The sequence below is a fragment of the Armigeres subalbatus genome, chromosome 3 (genome assembly GCF_024139115.2).
Source record: "Armigeres subalbatus isolate Guangzhou_Male chromosome 3, GZ_Asu_2, whole genome shotgun sequence".
Taxonomy (NCBI): Eukaryota; Metazoa; Arthropoda; class Insecta; order Diptera; family Culicidae; genus Armigeres; species Armigeres subalbatus.
Window position 1 is genome coordinate 124,390,514 of NC_085141.1, and position 24,137 is coordinate 124,414,650.

Here is a 24,137-nt window from a genome sequence, read left to right on the forward strand (position 1 = left end):
ATCAATAACGGAGTAGCAACCATAGATACTGCTTAAAAATAATACGAAATTGTTAGATTCCAATACAATAGTTGTATTGGAGTCTTCCGGAATTGTATATGACAAAATGTTATACAATTTCTGTAAGGTTCTCATGCAGAACTGCATTAAAATCAGCCATCCACTGGTTGGGTGTTCAGATACGGATTTCGACCTAAACTATAAGGCCTTTAGTGTCTCGTACTCGGTGAGTCAAATACGAGACACTGGAGACGTCCTTACAGTTGAAGTTGAAATATGTTTCTGTAAAGATTACAACTTGATGGAATTATTAAACGGAATAGTACTAAACTCGTCTTACGGCAGGTGAAATCAGAATTATTGAATCAGGGGCTTTCGGATGCATGAATGATTTGAACTTGTATTACGATAGTTAACTTGGAAGGTGTTAGCTGCTCAGTGCATAAGGGGTTTATGTAATTAAAAGTCAGATTTATTTCATCAGCTCCCCCATGATAGAGGCAGAAATCTTTTCAGTTGCATATTATGTGATGTAATCATGAGGCTCTCCTTTCTCCTGGAGAACTTGTTGCACAGTATTAGTGATTTAGCATCAATTATGAAAAACACGTTGAGTATGCAGGGTAGAAAGCAACAGCGACGACTGCAGATCATCCACTTTCACCAGCCAGCAGCAAGGGTGCTCGAGAGACAGGAAGTGTGGCAGGATAACGAACGTAATTTTCCACCCACTGCTGCAGATTTTCCTCGTCCCGTCGGAATGGGTAGGTGCCCAAGGTGATGGGTACCCGCAGTGCAACCTGTCGCTCCATCAGGTTCGGCTCGATGAGAATCTTGAGGGAACGGAGGAAGACAGAGAAAGGCATTCTTCAATTGACGTTGATTAATACGAAAGCACCTCAGCGTGCTCCTTTTCGATAGTAAACCCGGTGATCATTACATCATGAATGAAATCCCATCAAAAGATCAACAGCTGCCAGAGGTAATTGAAATGTAATAATTGATATATAAAAAATGTATAATGAATGATGGTATATAAGAACGAAAGTGTTGATAGAGCAAGTCAAAAGACTCCAATAGTCGAGTCAATGAATGTTCATGAACTAGAAAAGCTGTTTGATTCAATTGATTTAATCATTTAGATACTATTTCGAAGCCCTTCATTCACTATGATAGTTATCATAGTAAGTCTCTTAGTCCTATACCAGCCCGATATCGTTGAATATCGACTAATATCCTTTGATCCATTTTACCCATGTTTGATCCAATAAAAACTAGATGTGATTCCAAGTATATGCTACGCATCGGTTGACATCTTGACTGGTTGAACAGTTCCGCTAGAAGTTTAAAGCATAAAGTGATATGGGAAGTGTATGTGCTTCATCTTCCTGTGATTCTAAATGGAAGCGTGTTAAAGGCCGTGAATTGACATTGGATTCTGTTAAGTATAGCGTTCTAGTGCAGGTTCGTCTACCAGGGTAAAAGTTGCGATAGTCTTAGGTGTTCCTATAGTTGCGGTAGTGTTCTTTTCAGTCTACATAGAAATCGCAGCAACCCATATAGTCAATGATTTGATCGAGCTATCATTACACGAAATAAAAGAAAATTGCATCCAAATCGGTAAAGTATCATTAAAATACCTAATCTTTTTCTCTGCTTTGCACCAATAGTTGCGGTAGTATTTCTATAGTTGCGAGTGCCGTAAAAAACGGTGGGATTCGCAACTATAGGAACTCAAATTGAAAAAGTCTTGTAAAAGCATCCAAAACGGACCACTAGAAACAAAGGAAAAGAATCAGCACTTCGTCTAGATATCAGGTGACTCAAGCTTTAGTTTCAAAGTGTTGTTGAAATAGAACAGTATCGTAGGACATTCACGAAACAATCTTTGATAAATTCATTCACAGGAAATTATGCCATTTCAAATTTAAAACGGAAAATAGACGATTAAGGCCCTCGGATGTGCGTCCAAGCACTAAACTTTTCGATTTCCACCCCATCCATACTCACGCAAACACTATACTGCATCCGGATCAGGTGACAGCCGAGCAGATTGGTGGGCGGAAGCGGTGGCACTGTCAGGTGTCCGTTCTGCAGCACATCCCGAATGCCGGACTTGATGCGGTCCCGTACGATTGCTGCCAGCTCCCGTCGTTCCTGGTGCAGGAGCTTGCCGTGCGCATAGTACTGAATGGTCTACCGGTTGCCGTTGGTGAGTGCGGATCCCGTCGACGAACCGAATGGTCGAGTCGGGTGGTGAGAAGCGAAGCGTGGAACGGAGAGGAGAACATATTCAAATCAACTAGCGCAATGCAATTTAGTTGCAGCTCATTCGAAGTTTGTCTTGCAGTGTAATTAAAAGGCGGGAATTAGATTTTGCCGGGCGATGGCATCGTGCGGTTTGTTCCATTAGATGATACTAAGTGGATTATGACTGATGATGGTAGCTGCTGTTTCGTGCTGGAGTTTTCAAATTGAATCATAATCGCTTATGACCGTAAACCAATTGGGTTGATTGAAATGTGATAGTGATTACGAATGATGATGATGATTGTGATGTTTCATTTCGTGTTCAGATATTTGATTTTATTTGTATTGAACAGTTTCCATCCATAAATTATTTAACATGTTTGTATTACTAAGGATACGCGGTATTTCGAAAATTTTCGTTCCAGGTCAATCGAAACTTCCGTGGAATTTGAGCATGTCGAAATCTGATTTACACGAAATGAAACGGAATTTCTAAATGAATTTTAACTAATACCAAACTTTAAATAGTCAAAAAAAAAGTTCGGCTGTGCTGCCGAATAGAATTGTAAAGAAAGCATTCAAGATATCAGAAACACACATTCTAAAATTTAGTCCTACCACGCTATACGATTCTTCATCAGCAGATGCGTTGTGCATAAGATCTATTATAAAACGCTCATTAAATTATTCTTATAGGGGAAATGCTCCTTGAATTCATACCACGTACCTAAATCAATACCATTCTAAAACGGGGAAGGGTCATTTGGCCGAAACCCATTCGGCCGAAAGTTGTTTGGCCGAATGTAACATTTGGCCAAACAGACCATTAGGCTGAAAGTCATTTGGCCAAAAGGGTCAATTGGCGGAAAGGGTCATTTGGACAAAGGGTCGTTTGGCCGAAAGAGTAATTTGGTCGAAATGGTCATTTGGCCGAAAGGGTCGTTTGTCCGAAAGGGTCATTTGGTAGAAAGCACATAACATAAGTGGATCTTCGAACAAAATCCACATCTAAAAGTTGGTCCCCTTTCGGTAGGCCAAAACTGGTATAACGAGCGTAGGGAACATCGTTCTGTCATTCTCAAGTGTAAACAAATACCATATGATCAGAAAATTAGAACACTTTGTTTCAAAGAGTACAAAGGTCATGATAGACAGCCGATGTGTGGAGAAATTCAGTTATTAAGCATTCATATATTTTACATTATCGAGTAATGCGAGATTTTATCCGAAAACAAATATCTTCTGCGCTGTTCACAGCAATGGACAGAATATAAAATCAATATCAACATTCTCTTTATCTAAAACAGTTATTTTCAGGCGATTTTAGAACAATATATTTTTTCTACACTACTAATATCGAAAATGAAATGTTCTGCCACCCACCACGAGCTTCTATCGGTGGTGACGAAATCGAGGTGGTTGAAGAATTCGTGTACTTGGGCTCACTGGTGACCGCCGATAACGATACCAGCAGAGAAATTCGGAGGCGCATAGTGGCTGGATATCGTACGTACTTTGGACTCCGTAAGACGCTCCGATCGAATAGAGTTCGCCGCCGTACCAAACTGACTATCTACAAAACGCTTATTAGACCTGTAGTTCTCTACGGACACGAGACCTGGACGATGCTCGTGGAGTACCAACGCTCACTGGGAGCTTTTTAAAGGAAAGTGTTGCGTACCATCTATGGTGGGGTGCAGATGGCGGACGGTACGTGGAGGAGGCGAATGAACCACGAGTTGCATCAGCTGTTGGGAGAACCATCCATCGTTCACACCGCGAAAATCGGAAGTCTGCGGTGGGCCGGGCACGTAGCCAGAATGTCGGACAGTAATCCGGTGAAAATGGTTCTCGACAACGATCCGACGGGAACAAGAAGGCGAGGTGCACAGCGGGCAAGGTGGATCGATCAGGTGGAGGACGATTTGCGGACCCTCCGCAGACTGCGTGGTTGGCGAAGTGCAGCCTTGGACCGGAGAAGACTTTTATGTGCACCACAGGCCACTCCGGCCTTAGCCTGATAATAAATAAATAAAAAATATATGGCGCTCCATGAAGTTGGCTGAAATTTGCAATACTCCGTGGAAAATTTCAATTCAAATTAAATTTATACATCAAGCTTCCTGCAGGACTTTTTTGTTCTTTGGAGTATTCCGAGCCTCTTGAAGGGAGGTTTCAGAGCCTCTTGAAAGGCAGTTTTTGAGCCACTCTGCGTGTTTTGAAAGTGAAGCATACGAACCACTTGAAAGAAGAAATCGGAACCTCTTGAAAGAAGATGTCTCATCCTCTTGAAAGGAGGCTTCCAAGGAAGGTTTCCAAGCCTCTTGAAGAGTGGCTTCTGAGACTCTTAAAAGGCGGTTTTCTTGATTTCAGAGCCTCTTGATTAGAGGCTTCCGGAAATTTCCTCTTGAAAGCGGCATTTGAGCCACTTGAAAGTACGCTTACAATCTTCTTGGAAGATAAATTTAGTGCCTCTTTAAAGGAGGCTTACGAGCCTCTTGAAAAAAGGCTTCTGTTCCTATTAAAGGAAGGCTTACGGGCCTCTTGAAAGGAGGCTTCCAGCCCGGACCCGTAATGCTGGGTAGACACCTTTACGTGGTGTGTTACGGGGTAAGATCTACCACGGTTACATTGCCAGCTACAGGCGAATCCTGACCCAACGAATACCTTCCTCATTATCCAACTCCGTAGTACTTATGAGGGTGTCGCTAAGTCGGTGGCCTCTCGTTAAGTAAGTACTACATCAACACTTCCTTCCTCTCCCTAGTTACGGTGAAGATGGGCGTGGCCAGGAGTAGTAATCCTCATGCTTTTGTTATTTTTGTTTAAGACTGGAATCAAGGACCACTGCCCTTCTTGATTTCTGATAGCATTCTAGATAAGGATCTCAAAAGAAAAACATGAGTATCACTAGTGTCCAATCTACGAATTACACCGTAACAATGCTAATACTAATGCTAATGCTAATGCTTGAAAGAAGGCTTCCAGCCCTCATGAAAGGCGGCTTTCGAGCCCTTGAAAGAGGCTTCAGAGCCTCTTGACAGGAGGGTTCTGAACCTCTTTGGAGGCGGCTTTCGAGCCACTTAAAAGGAAGCTTGTCTGAACTTTTTGAAAGTATGCTTTCAAGCCTCTTCAAGGGAAGCTTCCGAGCCTCTTAAAGGGAGGCTTCAAGCTTCTTGAACGGAGGCTTCAGAACCTCTTGAAAGCGCCTTTTAGGCCACTCAAAAAAGGATTCTGAGCATCTTGAAAGAACCTCTTGAAAATAGGCCTCCGAGTCTCTTTAAAGGAGATTTCGAGCTGCTTGGATGGAGGCTTCAATTCTCTTGCAACGAGCTTTTCGGAAATAAGCCTTCATGTCTCTCGAATGAAGATTTCCGTACCTCCAGAGTTTATATTAGACTAGATTTAAGTTTCGAAACATGTTGTTAACATATTATTCAATATTCTATTTCGAATAGGTAGATTGCATTGAAGATTTTTTTAATTTGTTTATTCAACATTTTGTTCTTATGATTTTTTGTCACACATCCCTCCATACACTGTGCTTGTTTGTAGGGCAGGATTCAATTGGTTTTGATTTTCTATTCGCCATGCATATTATGTACAAGACAAAGATTTGAAATAAAAAACTGAACACTTATCAAAACTTGATCAATAAGTTTTGATTGGAATGGCAATACATCCGCCATTACGCATTCTTGCCGAGGTAACCCCTGGGGCCAGGGCACCGTAGGTACCCCCAGGGGCTTAGAACCGCTGCACTAGAAAATCCAATTTTCCTCAGAAACCTCTTTTCCAGCTCCTTTGAAAAACCATTCGAGAACTCCTTCAGGAGTTCCATCGAGTATTCCTCCTGAAATTCCCTCAGAAACTTCTACAATAATTCCTGCATCATGCATTTTTCCGGAAATTTCTCCACGAACGTCTAAGAACTCCTCTGAAACTCTCACATCTCCGGGAAAATTTCTAGAGGAATTGTTGAGAGAATTCCGGAAGAAATTTCTAGGGAATGTCTTGAACAGTAACCTTATTCAGCACCTCATTATCCAAAACATTTTAAACTGTAAATGTTCAAACAATTAAAAACTTAAAATATGAAGAACCTGAAAAATTTAAAAATTTGATATAAAAATTTAAAATTAAAACACTTAAATATACGAAAATTTAAAAAAATATTCGAGACTACATATAAAAATTTATTTTTTTAATTCAAAGATATTTTTTACAGTTTAACAGTTTAACAATTTCAAAATTTTAAAATATCAAAATTCAAATGACTTGAAATCATAATAAAATAATAATGAAAAATAATAGAAATCAAAAAAATACAAAAAAACAAACAATAAAAAAAATCAAAAAATTAAAATTAGGTAATTTCAAAATTTTGAAATCTGAGGTAAAAAAAATTATTGTACAGATCGTGGAAAATTTGTAAATTTAAACTAAAAATTGGTAGAGTAAATTTATGTTTGAAGCTGTGTGTGTGATGCTGAACATGATCCATTTTGAAGCACCTAAGCTAAACGTTGAGCTCACAAAAAATCTTTAATTCCAGCTTTCCAGCTTTTCCGTAGATACTAGAAAAAATTCGTACAAATTTTTGACTTGAAAATTCGGAAGAACTTCCATTCGAAACAGTTCCGTAAGAAAAATGCAGAACAATTTTTAGTAGAACTTTTCCAGATTATAAAACAAAAACAAAAATATTTTCGGTGCGATATTTTTTTCATTTTGCTGGGGTTTGTTGTTCTGTCACCTCAAATTATAAATGTAAAACAATCGCGCTTGGTTTTATTCGTCATCAAGGTGATCATTGAGTTATAATTAAACTATAATGATCATCATTAGAAGTAAGTTTTCTTCCTATTTCATGGCAGCCTTGCTATAGGAAAAGCAAAGGTTCTAATTAGAAAAGGACATTCTACACATTAGAATCACTATTACCGCTAGGCTTTGGTGTGTAATGGAAAAAGCTGTCAATTAATTTATGATGATTGTTTAGGAGGCTCAAGCATTCCCAGACCGAGTCCAAATCAGCTTACCTCAATCAACGCATACTTCACCGCTTTTATGGTTACCTTGCTCTGATTGTATATCTCACCCGTAACCAGAATATTCTCTCCCGGAATGTAAGCTCGTTTGTCCAGTCCAACATTGCAACGGATGGTCCCACCAAGCACTCCAACTCCAACCCGATGCCTGGCACTTGCTTCTAGGGGTTCCTTTTAATGAAAAATCCAGAAAAAATAGCATCAAAGCGATTGCATCAATGTCAAGGCAACGAAAACACTCACACTCAGAAGCGGATCCTCCAGATTCAAATCGATCGGATTGAGCACGATGAAGACCTGCTGGTTCTTGTGCGTAATGCCGGAGGACTCCTTCAGGCTGGACTTGCAGTAGTACTGGATCCATCCGTGCTGTCCGAGAAACGTGGACGGGAGCGAAACCGGCAGACCCAACTTGAACGGGAAGCAGTGCACGCCGGGCGATAGGAGGATCGGCTTGTTGTCGAAGTCATCCAGCAGCTTCATCCGGAAATCGATGTAGTTCTCTTTGTCGTGGGACTTGTCCGGGCGCGTCATGGCTTTGGTTGCGTTGACGGTGCATTCGCCCAGCACGTGGAAATAGAGCCCTTCAAATCAAACCATCCAATAAAACATTCAAAAAATCTTTTCATTATAAAATCATGTACAATATGTATGGTGATGAACTTAAAATCAAAGTAAAAAAATCACTAGTACATAAAGCATAAAAAATGTACAATAAATGTCAGTGGCGTAGCCAGAAAATTGGTCAGGGAGGGTTTTCTGAACATATTTTTTTTATAAAAAAAAAATTCCTTCTAAAAATGTTGTCTCTGGGGGGGGGGGGGTTATGTCCAAAACCACCCCCGTGGCTACGCCACTGATAAATGTATATACCCGCAATTTCAATCATTTACGATTGGGTGCAGAATTCAAAAGATGATTATGGTGTTGTTTCGGAAATTCGAGGTCTACTTGCAAATGCTACTAATTTCTCCACATCAATTTTATTGGATAAAAAAGACAGCTGAAATCGTCGGTTTCGCTATCAAGTTTAGTCCGATCCTACGCGCCTTGCTTTTAATATTATATGGAGAACAATTGACTAAATCAAAGCGTACTAAAACAAAAATTACATTTATCACAAACGAGTAAAATATAAATTTGTAGTTGACTCTCTCTCTAACTCGTTTACAAGTCCTGCCCACTGAACATACCAATTTCAAAATTTTACCTCTCCAAAACGGAATATGTTTCAATGGTTCTTCCAATACTGAGCGTGGTTCACTGTATTCATAAAGTAGGTAGTTGATTCAAAAGATATTTTGTTTGTGCAATGAAAAGAACTCAACATTCTTAATTGATGTTGATTTTCCAACCAATAATTAAATACCACTGGAATAACCTCCTGCAAAAACTGCATGTCTCACCCAGAACAGCTGTGTTTTCCTGAGTCTCCAGCAGCACCCGCCCAGCTAGCACTTGACCCGGTAGGTACAACACAGAATCCCTGTCGAGGATGATTTGAAATTTCACCAACTTTTTCGACATTTTAACGAGTAGAAAAGCACTACAAATCTTTTTTAAAAACGACTATTGAAGCAACGATGCAACGATGAATACACTCTCGACTGATTCGAGTGCAGAAAACGAACATGCGTCAGATCGTAATGAAGGTACTACTGATGGCGGCCTCGGCGATGTCGTACGAAGTCAGTCGCGTTTGCAGCCCACACATATCGTAGGCAGAAGCACAGCTCAACAAACAACGGCCGCAAGAACAAGAATGTGATGCGCGTGGGAGAAGTTGTTCCTCGCGTTGCGTCTCCCCATACCATAAGAGCTTCCAACTAGCGTTCAACACATTTTGACGAAGTTTGTGCAAAGGTGCTTCACTCATTCATTCACGGTCGGTCGTTCGCCAGAAAGGATGTCAGCGATATTAATTTGGTACGGAAGGATGTCGATTGCTGCGCTTCCCGCCAGAGGATAGGGGAGCGGTTCAGCACTTCGTCTCATAGCTTTCCATCCCATTAAAAGCAAAACAATGAAAAGGAATTTGATTTGTTTTTTATTTTGGTGATTTTTTTCAGCATTGAGCTCGTATGTTAACAAAAAGAAGCAACGATATTGGTGCTGTATTTATTTGTTCTGCGATGAGATGAATATAATATCATATTATGTTCAGTGAGATGGAAAATGGAACAGCTACCCTATATATTGACAAGTTAATGATAATAAACGTGATTTGCGATTTATAATTTTTTTTGAGAATTTTTTCGTGGGGTTTACTCATTGTTTCATTGACGCTGAAGGTCTTAAACGACTAAAACAAAGCTGGATGTATTTGTAAATTTTGTAAACTTTGTAAACTTTGTAAATTTTGTAAATTTTGTAAATTTTGTAAATTTTGTAAATTTTGTAAATTTTGTAAATTTTGTAAATTTTGTAAATTTTGTAAATTTTGTAAATTTTGTAAATTTTGTAAATTTTGTAAATTTTGTAAATTTTGTAAATTTTGTAAATTTTGTAAATTTTGTAAATTTTGTAAATTTTGTAAATTTTGTAAATTTTGTAAATTTTGTAAATTTTGTAAATTTTGTAAATTTTGTAAATTTTGTAAATTTTGTAAATTTTGTAAATTTTGTAAATTTTGTAAATTTTGTAAATTTTGTAAATTTTGTAAATTTTGTAAATTTTGTAAATTTTGTAAATTTTGTAAATTTTGTAAATTTTGTAAATTTTGTAAATTTTGTAAATTTTGTAAATTTTGTAAATTTTGTAAATTTTGTAAATTTTGTAAATTTTGTAAATTTTGTAAATTTTGTAAATTTTGTAAATTTTGTAAATTTTGTAAATTTTGTAAATTTTGTAAATTTTGTAAACTTTTTAAATTTTGTAAATTTTGTAAATTTTGTAAATTTTTTAAATTTTGTAAATTTTGTAAATTTTGTAAATTCTGTATATTTTGTAAATTTTGTAAAGTTTGTAAATTTTGTAAATTTTGTAAATTTTGTAAATTTTGCAAATTTTGTAAATTTTGTAAATTTTGTAAATTTTGTAAATTTTGTAAATTTTGTAAATTTTGTAAATTTTGTAAATTTTGTAAATTTTGTAAATTTTGTAAATTTTGTAAATTTTGTAAATTTTGTAGTTACCGCTCAACTTCTGAGACGAGCAGACGTGTTTTCGATTGCGCTCTCCGAAAGTCAAGCGATTTAAATCCGGTGGTTTATTTTTCATCCGTCCGTGCCGCGTCGCGCGCTTCTAGTGATTCGCGATGAGGCGAGAAAACACTTTCCGAATCGATTACTCGCGCTTCCCAGTGAAGCCGTCATTCGAGAAGGTGCATGGCTTTTGCCGCACAGTGCTTGGACTGAAGAAAGAAGACGTGGAGAGACTCCAGTGCCATCGCGGTGAACAATGTGCGTTCGTCAAGGTCAAGGACCTGACGCTCGCACAAAAAATCGTGGATGATCACGATGAAAAACACGAAGTGGACATTGCGGGGAAGAAGCACAAGCTTCGAATAACCATAGAAGATGGAAGTGTAGAAGTCAAAGTGCATGATTTGCCGGAAAACGTTTCCGAAGAGAAGATAGTTGAGTTCCTCAGTGCGTTCGGAGAAGTGATCTCGCTGCGGGAATTAACGTGGGGTGATGGTTTCGAGTTCGGTGGAATTCCGCTCGGCATATGGTCGGCTCGTATGCTCATAAAACGCAACATCGATTCGTGGGTCACGATCGATGGCCAGCAGGCGTATATCGTCTACAAGGGCAGATTTCCTCTTGCAAACACTGCAAAGAGCAGGCCCACACTGGCATTTCTTGTGTGCAAAACAAGAAACTACTGGTCCAAAAGAGCTACGCCAACGTGACGAAGCAAGCTGGACCACGACAACCACCGCAGAAGGCAAACGGCGCCAAACCCCCGATCGTTAAACCGGTCGGCCAGCGCTCTGTCGCTCCTCGACCAGCATCGCTGGAAGCCTTTCCCGAGCTACCGAAGCCAACGAGTGAGACCGAACCGTCTAGCTCAAACAATCACTCAACAAGTCAGCCAGCTGCAAGCACCGCACGAACGGTGTCCCCCAGCCCACTGTTGCAAATACAGCAGGCACGCAGCTCTTCATCGTCGTCGTTGCGAACAACCACACAACCACAATGCGCCGAAGTGGTATTAGTGGATATATTCAGAAAGCCTGTAAGCGCGATTCGGTCGCAAAGCCGAACTGCCGGCAACGAAACAGATGATTCTTCGTCATCGACAAGAAGTAGCCGAAGCCGAGGGCGTCCTCCCGGCAAGAAACAACGATGCGACGACGGAGACGACGAGCGGGACGAGAACTACAAACCATAAATGGCTCTCGCGTCCTACAATCTCGCGTCGATAAATATCGGAACCATCACGAACCAAACAAAACTGAACGCACTCCGAACCTTCATCAGCAGCCAAAGTCTCGATATCGTGTGTCTGCAGGAAGTCGAGAACGAACAGCTTTCCTTGCCTGGCTTTATCGTTTTCGCGAACGTGGACCACACGAGGAGAGGCACAGCTGTTGCAGTGAAGGATCACATCCACGTCTCTCACGTCGAGAAGAGTTTGGACAGCCGGTTGATCGCGCTGAGACTGCACGACACGACCATCTGTAATGTTTACGCTCCCTCCGGCACTGCGCAGCGAGCGGCCAGAGAAGATTTCTTCAATGGCACGCTGGCCTACTACCTCCGTCACCGCACCGCAAACGTCATCATCGCTGGCGATTTCAATTGCGTACTGCGCGCATGCGATTCGTCCAGCCCGAACACAAGCCCGTCCCTCAAAACAGCCGTCCAACAATTGCAGCTGCATGACGTGTGGGAAAAGTTGTGCCCGCGAGATCCCGGGTTCACGTACATCAACCGGAACGCACAATCCTGATTAGATCGCATGTACGTAAGCGCTGGTCTGCGGAATAATCTGCAGTCCGCCTACACGCACGTCTGCTGCTTCACAGACCATAAAGCGCTGACGGTAAGATTATGTCTCCCCACCAAATGAGCCCGGGCGCGGATTTTGGGCCCTGCGGCCGCATCTTCTGACGGAAGAAAACGTTGCCGAGTTCCATTATAAGTGGCAATATTGGACTCGGCAGCGCAGAAACTACGGGTCGTGGATGGAATGGTGGCTGTCGTACGCTAAGCCCAAAATCAAAACGTTCTTTAAGTGGAAATCTCGTTCCATTTTCGAGGATTTCCACGATGCGCACCAGCGTCTCTATGCGCAACTAAGGCTAGCGTACGATGGGTACTATCAACATCCCGAAATGTTGACCACCATAAACCGTTTGAAAGGTGAAATGCTGTCACTGCAACGGAATTTTTCCCACACGTTTATGCGTATAAACGAAACCCACCTGGCGGGAGAGCCCATGTCGATCTTCCAGCTGGGGGAAAGACGACGGAAAAAACAACCATTACACAGCTGCAAACGGCTGACAACGAGGTAGCTGATGAGCCCCATGAAATCGAAGCAAATCTGTTCGCCTTTTCTCGAGCCTCTACACGGAAGAAGCGGCAGACAACAACGAGGATGGGTTTGTTTGTGAGCGAATAATACCACCAGACGATCCACTGAATGAAGCATGTACGGAAGAGATCACAACAGCGGAAATTTTGTCTGCTATTAGAGCGAGCGCACCGAAACGATCTCCCGGAGCTGACGGTATCCCACGAGAGTTCTACCTTCGTATGTTCAACGTCATCCATCGTGAACTGAACCTGCTTCTTAATGAAGCACTCACCGGCAATCTCCCGCATGCCTTTGTGGAGGGTATCATTGTGCTGGTAAAAAAGAAGGGTGGAGAAAATACGGCCCGAGCGTACCGGCCGATATCGCTGCTAAACAGTGATTACAAACTTCTCTCTCGCATTATCAAAACCCGGCTAGAACGCGTCATGCAAGCTCACCGTATTTTGAGCGCCGGACAGAAATGTTCAAACGCAGAGCGCAACATCTTCCAGGCCACTCTTGCTCTGAAAGATCGGATAGCTAGCCTCCGTCACCACCGTCGCCCCGGTAAGCTCATCAGTTTTGATCTCGAGAACGCCTTCGATCGGGTTCGGCATTCGTTTCTCTTCGACACCATGCGGTCGCTCGGATTCAACGAGGAACTCATTGCTCTTCTCGCACGGATTGCCAGCCGGTCCACTTCCCGGCTACTTGTGAATGGGCACCTCTCTCGTTCGTTCGATATTTCTCGTTCGGTGCGGCAAGGCGACCCTTTGTCCATGCACCTCTTCGTCCTTTACCTTCATCCACTGGTGTGCCGGCTCGAACAAGTGTGTGGGGAAGATTTGCTTGTTGCGTACGCCGACGACATCAGCGTGATCGTAACGTCACCGTGGCAGATCGAGGCGATGAGGGAAGTTTTTCGTCGTTTTGGTCTTGCCGCCGGAGCGCAACTGAATTTGCGCAAAACTGTTGCGGTGAATGTGGGGGTCTGCGAAGGGAATATGTTTGAAACCCAGTGGCTACAGACTACTCATGTAGTCAAAATTTTGGGTATTTCCTTCGCAAACTCAATTCGATTGATGACAACAATTAATTGGAACGCAATGGTGGGCAAGTTTGCGCAGCAAATGTGGCTGCAATCGTTAAGGAAACTCACATTGCACCAGAAGGTGATCATGCTGAACACGTTTGGCACGGCGAAATTGTGGTACCTGTCTTCGGTGCTACCACCGTTCGCCATTCATACGGCCAAAATCACGTCGTCGATGGGAACATTTCTATGGAGAGGAATAGTCGCCCGCGTTCCCATAATGCAACTTGTCCGGAAGAAGGAGCACGGTGGCTTAGGCCTGGCAGTTCCGGCGCTGAAAGCGAAGAGTCTAGCAATAAATAGACATATTAAAGAGATCGATTCCATTCCTCACTACAAATCCCTTATTTTCCACGCAACTCCTCGCCCAGTAACTCCAATGGACAATCCCGACATCAAACAAATCCTTTCAAATTTATCCCACAATCCTACAAAACCCCTCCGCCGATCAAATCCACCAGCACCTAGTACTGCAAACCGAGCTGCCAAAGGTGGAACGCAACAGTCCGGCAGTTGACTGGCCACGCGCGTGGCGCAACATATGCATGAAAGAGCTCTCATCAGCACAACGAACACAACTCTACCTTTTCGTGAACGGAAAAACTGAGCACCGCAAACTGCTGTATGTGATGCAACTAGCAGCCGACGAAAACTGCCAACACTGTGGCAATCTTGAAACGCTTCAGCATAAATTCTCTTCCTGCGCTCGTGTCGGCCCGGCATGGACGGTCCTGCAGCAGAAGCTAGCGGAAGTAATGGGTGGATGGAGACGACTATCATTCGATGACCTCGCGAGGCCTGCTCTGCCAGGTATTCGGAAGACAACTCGAGTAAAAATTCTGAAAATGCTTCATAATTACATCTGCTTCATTATAAAATGTAATGGTATAATTGATGTTAACGTTTTGGAGTTTGAATTAACATTAGATTTTTGAAATTGCAACAACATTATAAATACTAACACTGTTTGACAAAATAAACTGAATTTTAAACCACAAAAAAAAAAAAAAAAAAAAAAAATTTGTAAATTTTGTAAATTTTGTAAATTTTGTAAATTTTGTAAATTTTGTAAATTTTGTAAATTTTGTAAATTTTGTAAATTTTGTAAATTTTGTAAATTTTGTAAATTTTGTAAATTTTGTAAATTTTGTAAATTTTGTAAATTTTGTAAATTTTGTAAATTTTGTAAATTTTGTAAATTTTGTAAATTTTGTAAATTTTGTAAATTTTGTAAATTTTGTAAATTTTGTAAATTTTGTAAATTTTGTAAATTTTGTAAATTTTGTAAATTTTGTAAATTTTGTAAATTTTGTAAATTTTGTAAATTTTGTAAATTTTGTAAATTTTGTAAATTTTGTAAATTTTGTAAATTTTGTAAATTTTGTAAATTTTGTAAATTTTGTAAATTTTGTAAATTTTGTAAATTTTGTAAATTTTGTAAATTTTGTAAATTTTGTAAATTTTGTAAATTTTGTAAATTTTGTAAATTTTGTAAATTTTGAAAATTTTGAAAATTTTGAAAATTTTGTAAATGTTACACCTGCCCTATTCCATCGTAACGGGGAATGGAAGATGGATGTGTAGGGGCGAATGTGCACGACCTACCTCAAATCATTCTATGTGCTAATATGGGAAGATGGTTTCGAGTTTGGTTTAATACCGCTAGGAATTTGATCTGCCCGCATGCTACCTAATCGAAACATCGATTCGTGGGGCAACAGGCAATCGACGGGAAACAGGCGTACATTGTTTACAAGTTTCTATTTAACAACTATTTTCGATTTGAATTTTTTGTCGGAATCCGGAATCCCGGGATTTTTCTGACAAACTGATTTTTTTTAAACGATTTTATTCAATATGTTTATGGGAAGAAGGCCAGATATTATCAAGAATTTAGTACAATTCTAAATCGAATAGAATTTTCAAAATATGACTTTAAGAAGTAAATAATATCCACGTTTTTGGCGGAGAGTTGAGTGCGCATTTTGGAATAGGTGTTCACTGAGTCCGAAAAGCCGCGTTCGCTTTCTGCCGAGGTTGACTTGATATTACTTTCGCGCATCAAACAAGATTTTTGATTTGCATTGTTTTGAATATGTATTGGATTTAGATATTTAGATATCAGAAAATCAGGTAGCGTGCGAAACCTCGTTGTATTAGAAAAATTTGCAATGGAAACATGATGGGCCCATACCCTGTTGGGGATACGGGAAAAGGAAAACATAATGACTGAATGATACTTCTGACAGCAGCCTTATCACCAACAGGGTATGGGTCAAAAAATGTTTCCGAATCTACAACTTTGTAGTGATGGATTAGCTACAAAGACGTAATTATAGTACGGGATCTATGGATCGGCCGCATAAGTCGCGGGAGGCACTGTGGAATCATGGATTGGAACCGTGAGTCGTGAGAAGCGTCGTACAAAATTCATCGGGAGGTTGGAATGTCCGTCTGCTCAGCAGAAGTCCAAGAGGAACTTTTTTTTCTTTTTATTTATATATTATATTTGAGGTTATGGCTTTCAGTCTTCTTATGCTCAAAAACGGGTTTTACGTTTTTATCCGACGTTTCGGTTACATATATTGTACCTTTATCAAGGAGTTAACTAAGTCCTGTTTTATTGTTACATTGTCTTAGCATAGAACGTTTTGTCACAACTTTATGTTAAATCGCCCCCTCTATTTTTCGGTAGGGGCTGCGAAATTTGAATTTATCCGGGCACCAGGAACTATCGTGTAGTACGTTTTTAGCGCCACTTCTATTCTGTGAATACCTCAAATATCACCATCATAGTCGATCTCTCCTAGAAAGTTTATATATTATATTATTCACGAATGATTAGGTTCACTCGACAAAATTCAAGAGTTATGCATGCGCTATAAAGTACGTTATTTTTGTGCCGACTACTGATCCAAACAGATGCTTATGTTTCGTTTAACAAAGAAAACATTTTTGCATCAAGTGAAAATCTGCTTAGAAGTTTTTTTTCGGTCATTCCGGAAAGTAAAACGACCAAAAAGGTTAATTTATTACGTACCACCGTAGAACTTGTAAGCTTAATTAAATATTCATAATGTACTTGAATGTTTTTAATTCCATTGTCCTTTTGATAATAAATCTTCATTATTTAGGTCATAACGCCCTCAGTTCTTTTTTATTACGTTTTTGCCGTTGTTTTGGATGCCGACAACCGACCACTTTTTCCTAAACAGGAAAAATCAAGACCTATCAAAATTATTATTAAAAATTTCGTAGTGGATAAAATAAAACAAATTTCTTCTCCAGTTGTTAGCTTATGCCTAAAGGCTTCCATTGGTATACAAATACCACCACTTTGTTCAATTGGGCGAAAGTTATGAACCAAGAATAAAAGGGTACCTAAAATCGACCACTTTCCCCTTTATTTTACCATGAAATCGCGATGAACTTATAAATTAATATAAAAAATCACGAATACAAAGTATTAAAACAAAAGAATTATCATGAACGTTATTATCAATATCATCTATAGTAGTAGTAAATTTTTTCTTTATTTTAACACTAGCAGACCCGACGAACTTTGTTTCGCCTAAAATTGATTTATTCTCTGATTAGTTCTCGCATTATGCAGAAATTTCTGTTTGATTTGTATGGGAGCCCCCATTTCCGAAAAGGGAAGGGATCTCAAACCATCTTAAGAACCTTCCCCGGCCCCAGAAACCTCTGCATACAAATTTTCACGCCGATTAGTTCAGTACTTTCGGAGTCTATACGGTTCAGACAGACAGAAATTCATTTTTATGTATATAAAATATTTTGTTCTAAAATATTTTTTAAACATGTACGTACAGTGATCGGCCGGCTTGGCCCTCCAACTTCGATTTTAATTATTATTACTATTATTATTTTATGTTGTTACTTAATTTTCAAAATATAATGTATCATGACGGCCTTCAGGATGCGCTAGTGTGTTTTTTAAAATTTGATAACCTAACTACTATGTACACTAATATCTACAATAAAAATTTGATAACCTAGATTGGAACTAGCGCCCTAATTGGAGCCTGATCCGAATGCAAGCAACGGACCCTAAACTTTTCTTTACACTCACTAAAGCGTTCATGTAAGGTTTTTATCCCGGCCAGACGGTGGACCTCGGATGTTCTTGTCCTGGGAGGGGTGTTGAGGATCATCCTCAGGAATTTGTTTTAGACCCGTTGAAGTTTGAGGTGGTGGGTTTTAGCGCAGCTCTCCCAGACCGGCATGCCGTATTCGATCACAGGGAGGATGATTTGCTTGTAGACAGCAAGCTTATTTTTCAGGGACAATGACGACCGGCGGTTGATCAAAGGGTACAGTAGTTTCAACAAAACGTTACACTTTGTCACCGTTTTGTCAACCTGTTGCCTGAAAATAAGCTTGCTGTCGAGGGTCAAGTCAAGGTAGTCGGCCTCATTGGCCCATTCCACAGTCGTGCCATTGAGAATGATTTTACAGTCCCCAGGCGGAACATGTTTAGGGGATTTGGAGTGGGGGAAAACGATGACCTGGGTCTTCGCCGCGTTGATACAGATCTTCCAGCTGGTGAGGTACTCTGTCAGGGCATCCAGGCCTCGTGGGAGTTTTGCCACTAGCGCTCTGATCACTCTACCGTTGTAGACGATGGAGGTGTCATCTGCGAACAGAGACAGAATGCCGCCTTCTGGAGGTTCTGGCATGTCGGAGGTGAACAGATTGAAAAGCAGGGGCCCGAGGATACTGCCCTGGGGGACGCCTGCGACGATGTTGTGCGCATTGGAACTCGCTCCGCTGATTGAGACCCGGAATGTCCTTGCCGACAGGTAATTGTTGATGATTTTCACCAGGTAGCTGGGGAGATTGTAGCGTTGTAGTTTGTACACCAGGCCATCATGCCATACATTGTCAAATGCCTTCTCGACATCGAGTAAGGCCATGGCGGATGTTTTCGAGACAAACTTGTTCCGCCTGAGGACGTTGGTAACTCGGGTCAGGTGGTGTACAGTTGACCGACCGCGTCGGAAACCAAACTGTTCCTCGAGCAAGATGTTGAGATTTTCGGCAGACTCAAGTAACCGATGATGAATAGCTTTTTCGAATAGCTTGGATAACCCTGAGAGAAGGCTGATGGGTCGATAACTTTTGGGAGAGGAAGGATCCTTCCCAGGCTTCCGGATGGGGATGACTTTCGCTGACTTCCAGGACGATGGGAAGTAGCTGAGCCGGAGACACTGATTTAAGATCAGTGAGAAGTGCTCAAAGAACGGAGCACTCATGTGTTTGAGCTCGAGATTCAGGATGCTGTCGAAGCCTGGGGCCTTCATGTTCTTCGACGATTTGATATAGGCCGTCAATTCGCCAGCTGAGATCTCCAACTCCTCAGAGAAGTCGTTGGGAATCAAATGGATGTTGTTAGCATGCTCGTTGACGGCAGCTTCGTGTGGACTGACGATGTTCTGCCCAAGATTGTGTGAGCTGAAGAAGTGACGACCTATTTCAGCGACCTTCTCTGCAGGAGTTATCAAGCGATCCTTAGATCCATTATTGTCTAGTGGGATCAAAGGTGGAATGGGTCGAGGCTTGGATTTTAGAATTTTGGTCATTTTCCAGAAAGGCTTAGCACAATCTGGGAGAGTGCGGATCTTATTCGAGAAGTCGTTATTTTTGAGGTCCACCATTCTGGCCTTGATAATTTTTGTGATTCGATTGCAGTGTGCCTTAAGCTCAGGCAGTCCAGTACGCTGAAACTGCCTGCGAGTGACATTCCGCAATCGAATCAAATCTTTGGTGAGTGTATCGATGTTTAAGGAGTTGCTTACCTGCCGAGCCTTCGGGACATGCTGCTCCCGGGCCACCGAGATTGCCTCTTCGATGGCGCACAGCTGGCGGTCGATACTTTCTGGCGTCTCCGGACGCACTTCGTAATCGACGAAGTCGTCGACGCACTGCTGGAACCGCTGCCAGTTCACTCGATGGTAGTTTCGCCTTGTTATCTCGTGCCGATTTACTAAAGATCCAACCTCAACCACCACCGGATAGTGGTCCGAGCTCAGTTCTTGGAAGACGACCGGCTGGGAAACGTGATCGTACATGTTCGTGATGAAGATGTCGAGCGTAGCATGGGCCCCGGACCGTGTCAACCGGGTAGGGCTGTCAGGGCTCAGGATGGTGTAGTGGCCCTCTTGTTCGTCGTTGGACCAGACGACTCCGTTCCGGTTGGAGACGGTGTTTCCCCACGATTGGTGCTTTGCGTTCAGGTCTCCGGCGATGATGAACTGACCCTGCCGCCGAGTGAGCTTGACTATATCCTTTCGTAGCTCAGCCGACGAGCCATCGTCGACTTTGGCTTGTGTGGGACAGTTAGCCACGATGAGAGTGACGACTCCGACAGAAGTGGTGACTTCCACTCCAACGGCTTCGATGAGTTTGAGCTTGAAGTCCGGCAGCAGGCGGCAGGCGATGGTGCTTCGCAAGGCGATTGCCACTCCTCCGCCTCTAGAGCTTGTTCGATCGAACCTCACCAACCTAAAACCCGGAATTGTTGCACTTACCTCGGGCTTCAGGTGGGTTTCGGTGATGAAAGCCGCGTCAATCTCCTTCTTCTGAAGGAAATCGCTGAGCTCGATGATTTTGCTCTTTAGTGAGCAAGCGTTCCAATTGACCAGACCCACCCTAGCAGCCATTTTCAATCACGAACATGCCCAGGGTGAAGATCTGGTCGAAGCGAGTTTTGCAACCGCGTAGTCGCGTTGCCAGTTGGGTGAAAATCGGAACTAGCTGCTCCGATGTGTAGAGCGGTGGGTCGCCCTCGGCCGGAAGGGGCTCATTACCCTGACAACGGAATCCAGGGGGAGAAAGCGGGGGCCAATCGCTGGTGGATGGTGTTGGAGCTTGAACTGATGCTGCAGCAGCCGCCAGCCGTTTGTGTGGCTGCAAAGGTGGAAGAATTGGTATCGCTCGCCGGGGAGCCGGGGTGGCCGGAAAGTTCACCTCGTTGAGAGCAGGAACTCGGTTCTTTTTCGGCAGCGACCTGGTGGAGGCCTTCTTCCTGATTTCCAAAACGCCGCCCGCTTTGGACAGTCCTTGGTTGTAGCCTTATGCTTGTCGCCACAGTTGTCGCATTTGGGATCAGCAACCTCCACCTTGTCGCACTCATCGGTCAGATGGAGCTCGCCACATTTGTTGCAGCGCGGCTTCATGCGGCAGTTCCTGGTGCCGTGCCCGAAATTGAAGCAGCTGGTGCACTGCGTGACGTCGCGGTGCACTGACCGATATCGCTCCCAGTCAACGACGGTGTAATTTATAACGCCGACCAGCTTCAGGTCCTTCCACGTGGTGGAGCCGTGCTCCAGGTGGACCAGGTAAAGCTGGTCGCGATATCTCCTCGTCTTGTCGTGACGAGCAATCTTGTGCACGGCCACCGGTTTCAATCCGCAACTTTCGAGCTCAGCTTTTAGCTCCTCTTCCTTCATGTCGTGGAGTCCTCGCAGCAAAGCCTTTAGCGGCTTCGTGCCGGGGTGGTCATGAGTGTAGTACTCATACTTGTGGACCTCGAGGAACTCCACGACGGATTGATGATGGTCCTTATTTGCCGGCATTACTTTAATGCCCTCGCTGCAGAGCCGAAAAGTACATTTCAGCCCCTTAGCGATCAGCTGGCGTATTTTTGGGCGTAAATCCGGCGGATCGTCCTTCACAAACACGCTCCGGTTGTACCTGCGGCTCCTTCTGATCCGGTTGTACCTGCGGCAGCTGCGATTGCTCTGTTGCACGTTGCTCTGCAAAAGCTGCTTGGAGGGGTTACCCACGCCTTCAAGAGCAGTGCGCTTAGGCACTTTTCCAGCGACCGAATCGGCCACCGAGTCTCCCATGACGGGTCCGGGAGAAAATAACGCCAACGCAACGAAGCGAAAACGTAAACAGCGAACGAACGAGAAAAAACACTTGGAAAAAATGCGCGAGCAAAAAACACGTCCGTACGTGCTGCTGTCTCGAACTGGAATCCTACCGTCAACTCGTTCGCCTTGAATTTACATACCTGAGCACGGAAAAAAATAAGTTGGATAAATCGTTTTCACGCATTATTTATTGCACATTTTATGGCAAAATAAGAAACTTTTTAAATTTTATAAACCTGAAAGATGTGCGGAAATTTCTCTTGCATAGCCCATAGTTTGGCGAAAAAAAGTAAATCTTGCATGCATTGCTTGCATGAAAGATTGTTTATTCGAATCAAGTTGTCATAAAATCGTTCTTATAAGAAATGTCATCCGGTCTTATCACTACATAACTATCAAGTTAATTGTTGTTGAAGTTTTTGTTTTCACCTAAATCAAATCACCGGAGCTATCTGAATGATTCGGAACATCACTCGAAGGATGTCTTCAATCGATATATCAGGTGAGTATTGTTTTGAATTATTTTAAACAATTTTCTAAAGTTATTAAAAAAAATTAGAATTTTTTAATCATTATTTTAAAGCTGAAAAACGCATCATAGATTTCAAAAATTATTAATAATAAGTAAGTAATAATAAGTAATAATAAATTATTTTGCCGAACATCACTTTTCAGCATTACGTATAAAGTACAAAGAGCAGAAGGATGTTTTCCTTGAATCCAGCATTGAAGTGAAAGAACCATTCAGCCTGTTTCGAAAATGGTTCGATGAGGCATGCAACACACCGGAGATCATAGAACCGAACGCGATGTGCCTGGCAACAGCGACGAAGTAAGTCGATTCGCAGCAAGTTGTTTACGGTAGAAGACTGATAAGATTGTGGGATCTATTGTCCTAAGGATGAATGACCGTTATGGTTAATATCCGTCAATCAAACCAACAACCAGGTCTATTGTGGAAATCTTGTTAAACATTAACCAAACAACTTGTAAAAATAATATTGTGCGATTCAATTGCATGTCTGTATATTCTCCGTAGGGATGCGATTCCTTCCGCTCGATTCGTACTGCTGAAAGATATTACCGATCAGGGATTCACCTTTTTCACTAACTATGAAAGCCGTAAAGCAGATGAAATTGAAAGTCATTTATTAAATTTTATTCCCGCTGATGAACATCAAAATTTGTATTCCAGGCCGCCAACCCCAATGTGGCCCTCACATTCTACTGGCTGCCACTGAGACGTTCGGTCCGCATCGAGGGTTCGGCGGAGAAAGTTCCCCGTGGCGAGTCGGAAGCCTACTTTCATCAGCGTCCTCGTGCCAGCCAAATCGGCGCTCTGGCCAGCCCACAAAGTCAACCGATTCCAAACCGCGACTATCTGGATCAGAAGGAGCAGTCCATCAAGGACCAACTGGGACCGGACGGTGAAGTTCCGTTGCCAAACTGGGGTGGATATTTGGTGCGACCGCGCACGATCGAGTTCTGGCAGGGACAAACCAATCGGCTGCATGACCGCATTCGATTCCGGCAACAGTTAAAGGAGGGAGAAAAGGCTGACGGAGAAGTGCTGCATCAAGGAGAAGGTGGATGGTTCTATGATCGGCTGGCTCCATAAGATGGGTTGTTGGTGGCTGGTTGTTTATAGCATTTAATGCATTGGTTTTTTGGTATATGAAATATATCTTTGTTTGTTTATCAGTTTATATGTTGTATTTTCATTTACTATTATCACCTGCACCCTTTTATTAGATCATGCTTTGAAGCCCACAGCAAATTCATTCGGGGAGGTGGAGTGAAACTAACAGGGGTTCTATTTGATGTAAATCGCTACAAATTTTATACTCTATCAACTGGATCGTATTGCTTGGTTCAAATTATGAGTACGACATGCTTTACTACATTCAAATAATGAAAACTACATATTATGTTTATTAATGATTTAACGTAAACTATGGCTGAAATGCGATGCGATGGTGGTGTATTTTTTAATGCGCAATACATATTTAAGCTTTTAAAAAATAAATTGGCATAACTAATCCGTGTGACCCTCATGAATCTCAACATATTCAAGGTTTGAGTACGGGTTGAATTGGAGATTTATCCCAACCTTGGATTTTCTTTAATAAATACGATCCTTGATCGTGTTAGGGTTTACCGCCAAAAAAAACAACCATGCCTTAGGAAATTTGAATTCCCGATGATTTATTCAGACCAATGGTATGTTGTGATCCTTGTTGACAAATTAGGTTCGTTCCACCCGCACACTTTGGAATCGGGATTTTTTTCATCCTGATTTTCATTGCCGAAATAAAAAATCGAAGTGATTGAGTTCAAGATTCACTTAAGTGGTGTAAGATTGAAAAGTTTTGTGGATTA

The 24,137-nt window shown here is 41.9% G+C and overlaps 2 protein-coding genes across 2 annotated transcripts; one reads left to right on the forward strand and one right to left on the reverse strand.

The window, feature by feature from the left end:
- Window positions 1-398: 398 nt before the first annotated feature.
- LOC134227837 (arrestin domain-containing protein 2-like) lies at window positions 399-8,943 on the reverse strand. The gene is made up of 5 exons (XM_062709519.1): window positions 8,708-8,943; window positions 7,545-7,885; window positions 7,293-7,472; window positions 2,011-2,196; window positions 399-833 (listed from the first exon to the last, which is right to left on the reverse strand). Exons 1-5 carry the CDS (start codon window positions 8,826-8,828, stop codon window positions 651-653), a joined length of 1,011 nt encoding a protein of 336 aa, XP_062565503.1. The 5' UTR covers window positions 8,829-8,943; the 3' UTR covers window positions 399-650.
- Window positions 8,944-22,135: 13,192 nt separating this feature from the next.
- Window positions 22,136-23,464, forward strand: LOC134219273 (pyridoxine/pyridoxamine 5'-phosphate oxidase-like). The gene is made up of 4 exons (XM_062697993.1): window positions 22,136-22,260; window positions 22,434-22,590; window positions 22,798-22,897; window positions 22,954-23,464. The coding sequence occupies exons 1-4, from the start codon at window positions 22,215-22,217 to the stop codon at window positions 23,374-23,376; spliced, it is 726 nt and encodes a 241-aa protein (XP_062553977.1). The 5' UTR covers window positions 22,136-22,214; the 3' UTR covers window positions 23,377-23,464.
- The last annotated feature ends 673 nt before the right edge of the window (window positions 23,465-24,137 follow it).